This window comes from Myodes glareolus, chromosome 9, assembly GCF_982192425.1.
Source record: "Myodes glareolus chromosome 9, mMyoGla1.1, whole genome shotgun sequence".
Taxonomy (NCBI): domain Eukaryota; kingdom Metazoa; phylum Chordata; class Mammalia; order Rodentia; family Cricetidae; genus Myodes; species Myodes glareolus.
Genome location: NC_142034.1, coordinates 7800578 through 7813457, shown reverse-complemented (window position 1 = coordinate 7813457; position 12880 = coordinate 7800578). Strand labels below are relative to the sequence as shown.

The window sequence follows — 12880 nt, the reverse complement described above, 5'->3', positions numbered from 1 at the left end:
TCACCTCTCTGCCCCCAGAAAAATCCGCACACTAGCTGCAAACCAAGGGAAAGTGCGTGGTGGCCAGAGGTCCGTTCACTGTCCGCCGCTGGGCTCGTCTGTCTGTCATCTGCTAGTGACATAACCGCAGACCCAGGAAGGGCCAGCTGGAGGAAGAGGACGGCCAGTAGCCTGCTCCCTGGGGGAAAACTGGACTCCACAAAGGCTCTCAGCGAGCTCAGGCTTCCCCGGGAACAGATGTCCCCAGTGCTTCAGACTGAACCCAGGGCCTTGCTCATGCTAGGTGGCCGCTCTGCCGCTGAGCTACACTCCCAGCTTGGCACTCCCTCCTCGCTCCACACTGTGCTCAAGAGGCCAGCAATGCCCACTGCCCAGTCAGATAGGAACCGTCCTTGCCAGCCCCCGTGAGCACTTTGATCTGTGTCTCCTAACCCACAAAGCCTAACTATGTGATGGCCCCCTCCTTTCTCTGAATTCTAGGGTAGTAGGGGTGTCTGGGAAGACATGGTCATGGGTCTGGAATGGAGTTTCCAAATAGTCATGTAGCAGAACCAGCTCTGATTGCTTGGATACGGGTTAGCTTTTGTGGGTAAGACTCCCAGGATCGTGTGCTTCCTGTTTTAGCTAGTTCTCTCTCTTTCTCTTTGTGTGTGCATGTGCGTGCATGTGTGTGTGTGCGTGTGCGTGCATGTGTGTGTGTGTGTGTGTGTGTGTGTATGTGGTGTCTGGTGGTTTTGGTTTTGATTTGAGATGAAGTTTCACTATATGGCCCTGGCTAACCTGGAACTCACCATGTAGAACAGAGAGCCTGGAAATCTGTAGGCCTCTACTTCAGGAGGGCTGGGATTAAAAGGCACCCAACTTGGTCTAGTTTTGTTTGTTGTTTGTTCTGAGACAGATTCATACAGCCCAGCCTAGCCTCAAACTTAGTGTATAAGGCTGACCTTGAATTTCTCATTCTCTTGCCTGTACCACAGAAGCATAGCATCATGGTTTTACTCCATTTTAAAATTATAAAAAACAGAAAACAAAACAACAAAGAATGGTGAAAGCAGAAGGCAATGGGGGTAGATATGATCAAAGTGCATTTATCCATGCATGCATGTATGCATAATGAAAGCCCTAACCCTGCACTATTAATATGCACTGCTGTAAACCACTAAGAAATCTTTCTGTAGAGTAGCTCTAAGTCCTGGTGTGATGGAGCTGGTACTTACAGCACTTAGGAGGTGGAGGCAGGAGGATCAGAAGTTCAAAGCTAGCCTGAGTTACGGGAGACCCTGGGGGAGGAAGCCAGAGGTGTGGTGTAATGGAGTAGGAACCTGCCTGGAGTTTGTCCAGGGCGGGGGCTGATCTAAGCAAAGAATTTCTGTGGCCAGTTATGCTGTGATTGGGCAGAAATCCGAGAAGCTGAGAAAAAAAGAAAAAAACAAACCACGTAGGACTTTATGAATAGTCCTAATTATATGACCTCATGCTGGCCTCCCATGGTGGCTGAGCTGGACCTTGAGCCAAGAACTCAAGAGCTAAGCGTGAGTGAGTGAGTGAGTGAGCAAGCCAGTGTTGGTCGGCTTTACACAGGTCTGAGTGAGGGGAGGGGAGGAAAGGGGAGGGTGTTGTGGGGTGGGAAGCCGAGGATAACATCATTGTCATAATAAAAACTGAGTCCAATTTCCCCCACCCCCTTTTCTTATCTACACTCCACCCCCCCCCCCCCCCCCCCGCTTCCCTATCCTGCGTCATCAGAGGGGCCCCAGCTCGCAACCCCAGCCAACCACGGTGCTCTAGCCTGGAACTGCTCAGCTTGCTCCTCTGGTCCCTATCATGCCCCACCCCCACTCCGGGACTCACTTCCCACTCCATCCCCTGCAACTCAAAACCACTTTCTAGGGCTCAGTTCCAACCCCATATCCCACATCTTGGTGACTCATTCTTTGCCTGGCTTCATCCAGATCTCCAGTGCCCACGCCTGGCCTCAGGTTCACCTCATCCTCTGGAGCCTGTAGCGGCAAGCACAGTGCTGGCCGTGCCGCAATGCGGGCTGGGCCATGGCACAATGCGGGCTGTGTCTGATGGCACATCTTCCCATTACCCCGAAAAACTGTCACGGTCCCCCTGCTGTGAAGATGTAGAAAGTTAAACCCCAGAAATGGAAACTCAGGTTGGGGATGCAGTTCACTGGTAGAGCTCTGACTTTTCATTGGCTAGGCCCTGTCCAGTCCCAATACTGAAAGAATGTCTTAAGTCATGGGTCGATTATACAAGAAAGCTTTTAATTGGGGGTTTGCTTATGGTTTCAGAGAGTAGTCCGTAATCACCACGGAAGGAAACATGGCAGCATGTAGGCACACATGATGCTGGAGCAGGAGCTGAGAGCTGCATCCTGATCCATAGGCCACAGGAATAGAGGGACGCTGGGCCTGGTGTGGATTTGGAAACCTCCAAGCCCACTCCCCACTAGTGACACACCTCCTCCAACAAGGCAACACCTCCTAAGCCTTTCCAGACAGCTTGCCCAACTGGGGACTAAGCATGCATATTTGTGAGCCTGTGGGGGGCAATCTCTTTCAAACCATCACCAGGTACAGGATAAATAAATGACCAGTCTAGGGTCCTCAGCTCCAAATGCTCTTAGGGTCTTCTGGGAAGCCATATGAGATTCTGTAGTTTTCTTTCTCCTTAAAATAAATCACTGCCACGCCACCTCCTGCAGAGTCTGTGTGGTCTCTCCTGTAAGATGTAGCACAAGCTTCAAAAAAGAATGCCCGCAGAGAAGGTATGTGTGCTGAGCTTCCTGCATTGGAGCCCTGGACTTTAGGCATTACCTGCTTATGTTCTAAAAACTAGAGTCTGGGGCTCGAGAGATGGCTCAGCGGTTAAGAGCATTGCCTGCTCTTACAACGGTCCTGAGTTCAATTCCCAGCAAACACATGGTGGCTCACAACCATCTGTAATGAGGTCTGGTGCCCTCTTCTGGCCTGCAGGTGTACATAGAGACAGAATGTTGCATACATTATATATATATATATATTATATATATATATATATATAAACTAGAATCTGGTCTGTCGCCCCCCCCCAAAATAGTATGTTTAAGTTTCCAGAGTTTACTAATGAGTCATTGCCATATACAAGAGTATACAATGCTAATAAAAAAAAGATGGGTTAACATTTTAAAAAAAGGTTTCCAGGTTAATCTGATGCTTATTAAAATTAAGACAAATCCAGCAAAAATAAGATAAAAGTAAAAAAAAATAAATGCCTGTAACTTCTTAAGATTGGTTCTGGGGATGGTTTTTAAAAGTTAATATATAAAAATAAATAAAAATAAATTACAAAAATATAAAAAGACTGTAGACTGTGTGACTATCAACCTCAACCACTTGCTCTTAGCTCAAAATGCCATAAATTCATAACTTCGATAATGACTTATATTAAAATTAATGCCAAGCCATGTCTAGCATGATTGACCATAGACAGACTCACACCAAAAACGTCTGTCTGATAAAGATCTGTTTTTATGTGTCTAATATGATAATTTTAAAAATAATCTATACCACATAAAAAACAATACATGCTGTTTTGTTAAACAATCTTTTCTATATATAAAAAAATGAGCCTCATGTCTAGTAAAGACACATTCAGATACAATTCCTTTAAGTCTTGTGTCTGTTTGTCATTTGCTGACCTGCCTATTCCTGAGACCCTGTCCCGTCAGTCCCAGTGATCTGGCTGAGCTGGTCCGTGGCAAATCACTGTGCATGTGTGTGTGTGCATGCGAGTGTGTGTGCACTCATTACACTCATGTGCCATACATAGCACAAATATGGAGGTCAGAGGACAGCTTGGGGAAGTCAGCTCTCTTCTGCACCACGTGTGTCCAGGGGCTCAAACCCAGGCCATCAGCTGTGGTGACAAGTGATGTAGGACTAAACCTCCCTTCTTTAATTTTTAAAAATTACTGATTTATTATTATTATTATTATTATTATTATTATTATTATTGTGGGTGTGTACCTTGGCAGATGTAGGTCAGAGGACACCCATTCTCCTTTTCCACTTTTACATGCCTTCTAGGATTTGAACTCAGTTTGTCAGGTTTTTGAGGCAAGCGCATACTGCTCACTTAGCCATCTTGCCGGCCCTCGATATGGTTTTCTAACCCCTCCTGCATTTTCTTTTCTCTTTTCTTTTTTAATATTTATTTATTTTGTATACAATATTCTGTCTGTGTGTATGTCTGCAGGGCAGAAGAGGGCACCAGACCTCATTACAGATGGTTGTGAGCCACCATGTGGTTGCCGGGAATTGAACTCAGGACCGTTGTAAGAGCAGGCAATGCTCTTAACCACTGAGCCATCTCTCCAGCCCCCTCCTGCATTTTCTCACTGCATTGTCTTAAGCTCAGAAGAAGCACGCCTCTCACTGGTCATTCATACTTCCATCTGCTCTTTCATTCATGCAGTGAGCCATGTTCGCTATGTGCCAAGCACACGGCTAATGCCATGCATATATTCAGTCTGACCCTCGAGGAATTTCCGTTCTGGAGATGTGTTCAGAAGGGTGGTGGTGCAGGAGATATGGCAGCAGAGGAGAACAGTGACAAACCAGACAACATAAGAACTGAACAGAGCAGGCTTTCACGAGCCGGGGCACAGAGCTTCCCACCCACTTTATTTGCGTTTTCAGAGGACTTTGCCGGACGCCGAACTGTAGCTTTGGGTAAGCCTTTTGGCCAAGCCCTTATGACCACTAGTGCGATTTACAAGTTGGTTAACTTCCCTCCAGATAAGGGAGGAGAGAAGGACTTTGCCTCCCACCAGCCGGACCAATGTCACGTGCTCCAGATCTCCTTCCGAACGGCCCGTGTCTCGGCCCGGCTGGGGTTGCTAGGCAACCGGTAAACTCCACAACTCCCAGCCGTTTGAACTGCGCTGGAGACCTGGACGTGGCTTGGGTGCTTCCTGGGCGCGCTGTGGCAGAATAAACTGCGCCTAGATCAGGTACTTGAGCTCGGGAGGACGTCCAAGCCTGAAAGGAAACCCGGCGAAAGGAGGGAAGCGTCCCAAAGGGTAATAATCACCAACAGCGCAAGAAACCTAGGAAATTGCTTCTAGGAGAATTGTCGGATGCTGGAATGAGAACCAGCGCTCCCTAGTGCTCTTCCCGCTGCATTAATCCGCGTTGCATAGAATATTCTCCAAGTTCCAGGACCTCTGCAACCCACAAGCACCTTGCCTTCCGCACCACTACCCCACCAGGCCCTAACCCCGACTGTGTCCCGGAGTGGGCGGGACTTCTTTCAGGCTTTCAGGTGAATGGAGCAAGCGTTCTGCCCCGGGAGGATGGGGCTGTTAAGAGAGCTTTCAATTAAGAGGAGGGAGAGGGAAAGGCACACGCCTGTGATCCCTGCACTCGGGAGGCAGATGCAGGAGGATTGCCAAGAGTCCGAGGTCGGCCTACACTACTCAGTAGCCTCCAGGCCAGCTGAACTAAGGGTGAGAACCTGTCTCAAAAAACAAAGAGAAGGGCCTGGAGGAAAGGCTCAGCAGTTAAGAGTGAGTACTGTTCTTGCAGAGGGTCGGAGTTCGGTTTTCAGCAGCCACATCAGGTAACTCACAGCCCCGCAGCTCCAGCTCCAGGGTATCTGACACTTCTGGCCTCCACCCCACTGCGCTTGTGTGCACATTCCCACACATATCGCGCGCGCGCGCTCACACACACACACACACACACACACGATTAAAAATAAAATCAGTTTAAGAAAAGTGAGGTTAGGGAGTAATGGTGGGAGGTCACACGAGTACGGTGAGGTGGGTACAGGGACTATATGTAAATGCATCCTTTTGTTTGCCCCTCAATCTGAGAGCTGACCTTATCATGCCCATTAGAGTCATGAAAACATTTTCCTAACCTAGTCCAGAAGGTTCTCAGAGACATGGGAATGGCGCAAAGAGCCCTCTCTCTGCATTCCTACCTCAAGCAAGGCTCCTCTGTTCCAAACACACAGATGGGCTGCCCCAGGGGACAAAGGCTGGCCCTCCTTCTGGCCTCTTTCTGGCACTGACACCCCTGCTTCCCACCATTCCCTCGGCTCCCCTCCCAGCTGTATACCACACTTTCTGTTAAGCCGCAAGACTTCTCTCTAGGAATGACTTTGCCGATCGTCCTCGCATGAGGCAAGTTTTATTTTGATACTGGGGCAAAGGATCCACCTTGACGCTCCCCAGGAGGATGCAGAAAATTCATGCATGTTTTGGTGTTTGGACCACGCTAAGGAGGTTCTTTGTGATTCTGGGTTTGGAGCTGGTGTAGGTCGGTGGTAGAGTAGACCATATTTCGTAGTAAGGGCGGGCTGGGGGAGACTATGATTCTTCATGCTTCTGGGTCTTTAGATTCCCATAGGGACAATCTCCCCCTGACACTCCTAGGCAACAATAATACTCTTGGTCCCCTCCGCTACACACACACACACACACACACACACACACACACACACACACACCCTGCTCAGATCCCGGGGAAGCCCCAGCTTGCAGCATTTATCTCCCAAAAGAGGGGAAAGACTGTTGTGGCATCCTTGGCTGACCTTGTCATTTATCTTCGCTGTGCTAGCTTGTTAGGAAAGAGCCTGCCTAGCTTGTTAGGAAAGAGTCTGCGCCCGGGTCCTTGAATGTGCTGTTTCCCTGTCACCAGGCTAGCCTTTAAATGTCCCCTCTGTCTGCCTCCAGACACAAGACAAAGCCTCCGTTCTCCAAGAGGCCTTGGCCTTGGGAAGCACCAAGGACAGAGCAAAGCTGTTAGAATCTGATTGGGGCTGAAGAGGCTGTTTTGTTGTGGTTGTTGTTTTCTTCCCAGGATTTTCTCATTCTCTTAAGTGTCCTTGTGTCACCTTAGGAGTCAGCTGTGCCACAGCAATGGGAGATGGAGGGAGACAGCCCCTAATTGCCTGACTCCAGCTGCCAGGACTGGGAGGCACGGGTGCTTGGCAGGACTGGTGGAAGACAGGGAATTTAATTGACTTCTTTTGCATTCTTCTTTTAAAAAATTATTTATTCATTATGTATACAGTGTTCAGTCTGCATGTATGCCTGAAAGCCAGAAGAGGGCACCAGATCTCATTACAGATGGCTGTGAGCCACCATGTGGTTGCTGAGAATTGAACTCAGGACCTCTGGAACAGCAGGCAGTGCTCTTAACTGCTGAGCCATCTCTCCAGCCCCCTTTTTTGCATTCTTTTCCCCAAGACTTCACTTTCATCCACACAGAACAAAGACATGGGGCACCCTTATACAGACCGCTGTCTTGACCACCCCTCTGCCCTCTGAGACATTGTTCCCATCCTTAAGGGAGACTTTCCCATCCACTTTCTCCATGAGCATGGTTTGTGTTGGCTCTGGGAGTGGTTTGAAGCAAGCTTTTATAGTTTTGTTGTTTGGTTTCAAGGCAGGGTCTCCTGTAGCCTTTTGCCTCTACCTCCCAAGTACTGGGATTACAGGCATGTGTCACCATGCCTAGCGGGTCATGCTCCTTCAAGGAGCAATATATGGATGCCAAGAGACTGGGGAGATAACCCCACCCTATCTCCTCCCTCATCCCCTGCTCCAGCTGTTCCCTTCCACCCCGGCACCTGCTGCTAGATGGGCATGCCCAGCTCTCAGCCTCTCAGTGTCCAGGACTCAGCAGCCAGAGCCTTGGGTCCGTATAGTCGTGGGGTCTTATAGTTTCTGTTCTTCCATTTAAAACCACACAGCCCATTTCGAGTTCATTGTTGCGTATGGTATGAGGTTCGGCTCTTTCTGATCTTTTGCTTGGGGATGCCCAGTTGTCCCAGCACCGTCTGCTGAAAAGGTCATCCCTCCCTGCTGCATCCCCTGATACTTTATCAGTGATGAGCTGACTGGAAATATGAAGGGTTAGTCCAGAGATTTCGGTTCTGTCTCATTGGTCCTGTGTCTCTTTTCATCAGGACGTCACTGCCTTCATTACCTGTGATTGGATTGATTTATTGATTGATATTTAAAAAGTTTTTTTTTAAGTCTCACTGTGTAGCCATGTCTAACCTGACACTCATTCTATAGACCAGGCTGGCCTCAAACTTGCAGTAATCTTCCTGCCTCTGCTTCTTCAGTGTTGAGCGTATAGACACACCAGCATGGCTGGTGCATAACTGGTTTAATTGTCTCTCCTTTCCCCTTCCTCTCTCTTCTCCCTCCCCCACCTTCTCTGTGTCTTTGAGATAGGATCTTTTAATGGGGGGGGGCAATTTTGAGACAGGGTTTCTCTATGTAGCCTTGGCTGTCCTAGAACTCAGTCTATAGACCAGACTGGTCTTGAACTCAGAGATCCACCTGCCTCTGTCTCCCAAGTGCTGGGAGTAAAGGCATGTGCCACCACCACCCAGCTTGATCTTTTAATTTTTAAAAACATCATTTTTAAAATGTTTATCTTATTTGTATGCATGTTTACCTGCATGTATGCCTGGTACCCACAGAGGCCAGACGTTGACATCAGATCCCCTGGAACTGGAGTTACAGATGGTTGAGAGCTGCCATGTGGGTGCTGGGACTCAAACCCTGGTCCTCTGAAAGAACAGCAAGCTCTCTTCACCATTAAGCCATCCCTCTAGGCTCTGAGAAAGTTTGATTTTTGTTTATGTGTATGTGTGTTGACCTGCTTGTCTGTCGTATGTCACGTGGGTGCAGAGCAATTAGTGCCGTTAGCCACCCAGCCACCCCTTCAGCACCAGACAGAGGACATAGCTCAAGTCGAAGTCCAGCGTCCACTGTACAATGACCCGGATGGCCAGCTTCCTGTACTCAGCCTCCTAATGCACAGGGTCTCTCTGTGCTGAGCGCAGGGCAGCCGATATTGTCTTTCTGTGTTCTCAGGGACTTTGATGAGGAGACCTTTCCTCACACGGGGATGCGTGTCCACAGCACCTTTGCAGCTGCAGGTCAGCCCTGGAAAGACTCGGTCACCCAGCCAAGGGCACACTGCTGGTGAAAATCGGTCAGGACTCCAGGGTCTTGCCTGCCTGCTTTACAATTATTTTTTCTTAATTTAGAGTGAGCGTGTGCATGTGTGTGTGCTTGTGCAAGGCACCATGTGTTGTGTGATGTTTTACTCTTTTGACTTTTTGAGGGGCCCACCTCCCAGCTCCCAAATGAATCACACATGGAGGCTTATTCTTAGGAATGGCCGGCCTTAGCTTGGCTTGTTTCCAGCCAGATTTTCTTAAATTATCCCGACTACCTTTTGCAAACTCCGGGCTTTTTCCGTTTCTTACTTCTGTATCTTACTTTCACTCTTACTCGTGGCTAGCTGAGTGCCTGGCCCCTGAAGCCCTCCTCCCCTTGTTCTCTCATGGCTCCCCCTCAGCCTCCGTTCTCCTATTTATACTCTCTGGCTGCCAGCCCCACCTATCCTTGCTCTGGGCTTGCTATTGGCCGTTCAGCTCTTTATTAGGACCATCTGGTGTAATCACAGCTTAACAGAGTTAAGCAAATGCAGCATAAACAAAAGCCACACACCTTAAAATAACATTCCCCAACAACCGTGCACATGCAGAGGTCGGAGAGCGACCTGTCAGAGATGGTCCTCTCCCGTCCACCATGGGCTCCAGGGACGGAACTCAGGTCAAGCAGCCTGTGCCACCTTTACCCGCTGAGCCATCTCCCTGGCCCAGTCCTTGATTCTCATGGTCAAGTAGCACAAATCAGTAACTTCCAGTTCCAGAAGCCCCCTGGCTTTTTGTCCCTTCTCCAAGTGGCTCACAGACCCGCACAGGTAGAGGGATGCAGGAGGCAGAGATTCCCCGTGTGGCCATCAGAGGCAGTGGAGAGTCAGGTAATCTGTCACTGTCACGTTGGCACGGATAAGCCTTTCGAGCAGTTGTGCCAGTGGCTGGGGGTTCTTCAGAGGTTCAGGTCTTTCTGATCTGTGTACCACGCTATTCAAATCCTGAGTGTGGTGGTGGGTTTGGCTCAACATTACAGTCATCTGTATTGCTTCCTGCCTCCCAGCAAGTGCATTGATCCCACAGAAAGTCTATCATTTTATGGGTAAGACCTCTGAAGCCTGGCAAACCACCTGGGCTACTTACTTGGCAGCTATGTGAAGCCAGGAAAGTCCTCTGGAGGTATGCCTGTTCAAGTGGATGGTGCTTTCAGTGCCCACCTCAGAGGGCAAGAGCAGGGACCACACAAGGTAATCTATACCTAGCATACTGTTGGCACTCAGGTGAGCTAAGCTACCTATTCTTGTTGTTTGAGGAGATTTTTTTTGTCTTGATTTGTTTTGTTTCTTTAAAGATTTTGTTTTTCTGGACATGGTGGCTCATGCTTTTAAATCTTGGTACTCGGGATGCAGAGGCGGGTGAATCTCCAAGTCTGAATGCAGCTTGGTCTACGTGGTTGGTTCCGGGCCAGCCAGTGAGACCCTGTCTCAAATAAGATGTATTTAGCTGTGTGTGTGTGTGTGTTTGTGTGTGTGTGTGAGGGGTGAGGATGGCACATACACACATGCTTCCAGAGGCCAGAAGGTGGCATCGGCTCTGCTGGAGTTAGAGTTGGAGAACCAAACTCCAGTACTCCACGGGGTCATCTCTCCAGGCTCATTTTAGACGGGCTGCTTTCGAATCATAGGCTGGCCTTGAACTCACAGCGGTCCTCCTGCTTCCGTCTTCCATGTGCCAACACAGCACAAGTGTGAACCAGCATACCTGGTTTCAGACGAGGGATTTTGGGTTTGGTTTTTTTGTTTGTTTTGCTTCTATGTTTTGTGTTTTGAGACAGGGTCGCGTGTAGCCCAGACTGGCTTTGAACTTGCTATGTAGCCTAGGATGACTTTAAACTCCTGATCCTCCTGACTCCACCTTCAAAGTGTCCCGTTGAATAGGATTATTTTTAAAAGATTGTGGGGGTGGGGATAGAGGGTGGTGCCTGAGTGTGTGCACTACCCATGGAGGCCAGAAGAGGGCGATGTTGGGTCCCTGGAAACGGAGTCACAGGAGCCCCACGGGTGCAGGAATGGACCCCAGGGTCCTCTGGAAGAGCAGGCAATGCTTTTAACCACTGAATCATCTCTTTAGTCCCTTATTTTTCTTTTTTTTGTTGTTGTTTTTGTTTTTGTTTTGCTTTTGAAAAAAATACAGATGTAGCTTCTGGAAAGATCCCCTGGGATTCCCTAACCTGGCTCCCTGCCAATCAGATGCAAAAAACGTGGCCCTGCCTCTGGTGGGACCTGAGGAGATGAGCAGGCTCTGGGTGGGACGCCTCACTAGTCTCAGACTCTCCTCTATCCTGCCGCAGCCACCGCAGCCATCACCATGGAGATCGTCTACGTCTACGTCAAGAAGCGCAGCGAGTTTGGGAAACAGTGCAACTTCTCAGACCGCCAGGCTGAGCTGAACATCGACATCCCGCCCAACCCTGAGCTGTCCTCGCTGTATGTGGAGCGGAACCCAGTGGACACGGGCATCCAATGCTCGGCCAGCATGTCAGAACACGAGGTGAGTTCCTGCCCTGGAGACCCGGGGAAGAGGGCTAGTGGGGAAACTACCTGGAAAGAGAGAGCAGGTGATGGAGGTGTCTGGGCATGGGAACCCCAAGACCCACCTCTGTGCTAGGATCAGTAGATAACACCACCTCTACTTGGGCCAGAGCAGGTGTGTCCACAGAATGCACACGGCAAGCCCACACTCTGAATGCGTGCAGTCTCTGTGATGTTGAGGAATGGAGGATTTTTTTTTTCTTTTTCTTTTGAGACAGGGTTTCTTGTGTAGTCTTGACTGTCCTGGAAATAACTCTGTAGATCAGGCTGGCCTTGAACTCACAAGAGATCCACCTGCCTCTGCCTCCTAAATGCTGGAATTAAAGGCGTGCACCGTCATTACCCGGTGAAGGGTGGAGGATTAATCACTGTTAATAAGACATCTCCTGGGACGGGTGGATGGATCCCTGGGCCTATTCACCTCCAGATATGGCTGAGAACAGGTGTGAATGTGGCCCAACACAAACTGGCAAACCTACTTAAAGCATTATGAGAATATTTTGTATGTGTCATTTTTTTTTCATGTCTGTGGCAGAGGGGCTGTGCACCCCAGCTTGGTCTTGAACTTGCCAAGACAAGAATGACCTTGAGCTTCTATCTTCCTGCCTCTATCTCCCAATTTTGTTTTTTTTTTTGTTTTGTTTTTTTTAAAGATTATATCTATTTCCTCTGTCCAGGGAGTAGGGGGAGGGAGAGAGGAAGGGAGGAAAGACAGAGAGTTGACCGTGTGGTTACTGAATATGAACTTTGTAGATGACAGTGTTGGCAGGGGTCCTATTACAATATCAAAAAGATTGGATATGTCTAGAACTGAAATGTTCCTCCTGAGGCTTCTGGGACCTCTAAGATGTCTCTGGACTTTTTCTAGGCATTTAGCCCTTCCCAGAGGGTCTTGAGACAAAGGAAGTGCTACATAGAAAATTCCTCCTGGAATGGGTCAGGGCCCCAGGAACACTGTGTGCCTGTGAAGTAGGGAATCAAGCCCCAATCCTGTCGGTCACGGTGAGAATCATGTGGGAAGAGCTAGCCCATCTCATCCAAGGGTCAACCAGTGAAAGTATCACCTGACTTGGCCAAACACCTTCACAGTCTTGTGGGCGCGAGCGATTTTGATGACTCACGCGAAGGAGCTTCTCGCTTTCCCAGCCTAATTGCTGCTTCCAGACCCAGAATGGTGGTGCTCATGGTATAACGGTGGCCCAGGGCTTTCCAGTTGTAGTGTCTCACCCTAGCAGAACCGGCTTAAAGCAGAGAGGAGATGGAGCAACCAGTTAACGGGCATGGGGCTTCCTTCCCTGCAAGATAATGAAAAGTTGTGTAGCCCCAGA

At 49.1% G+C, this 12880-nt stretch overlaps 1 protein-coding gene across 3 annotated transcripts in view; it reads left to right on the top strand.

The window, feature by feature from the left end:
* Positions 1-4855: 4855 nt before the first annotated feature.
* Positions 4856-12880, top strand: part of Dnai2 (dynein axonemal intermediate chain 2) — a 36123-nt gene continuing 28098 nt past the window's right edge. The window contains exons 1-2 of one of the 3 annotated variants that reach the window (XM_048446166.3): positions 4856-5002; positions 11312-11511. In XM_048446166.3, coding sequence (XP_048302123.1) covers positions 11329-11511 — 183 coding nt within the window. In that variant the 5' untranslated portion in view covers positions 4856-5002; positions 11312-11328. Of the gene's footprint in view, positions 5314-11311; positions 11512-12880 lie in introns of all 3 variants that reach the window. The other 2 variants (XM_048446167.3, XM_085696007.2) reach the window with 2 other exon arrangements.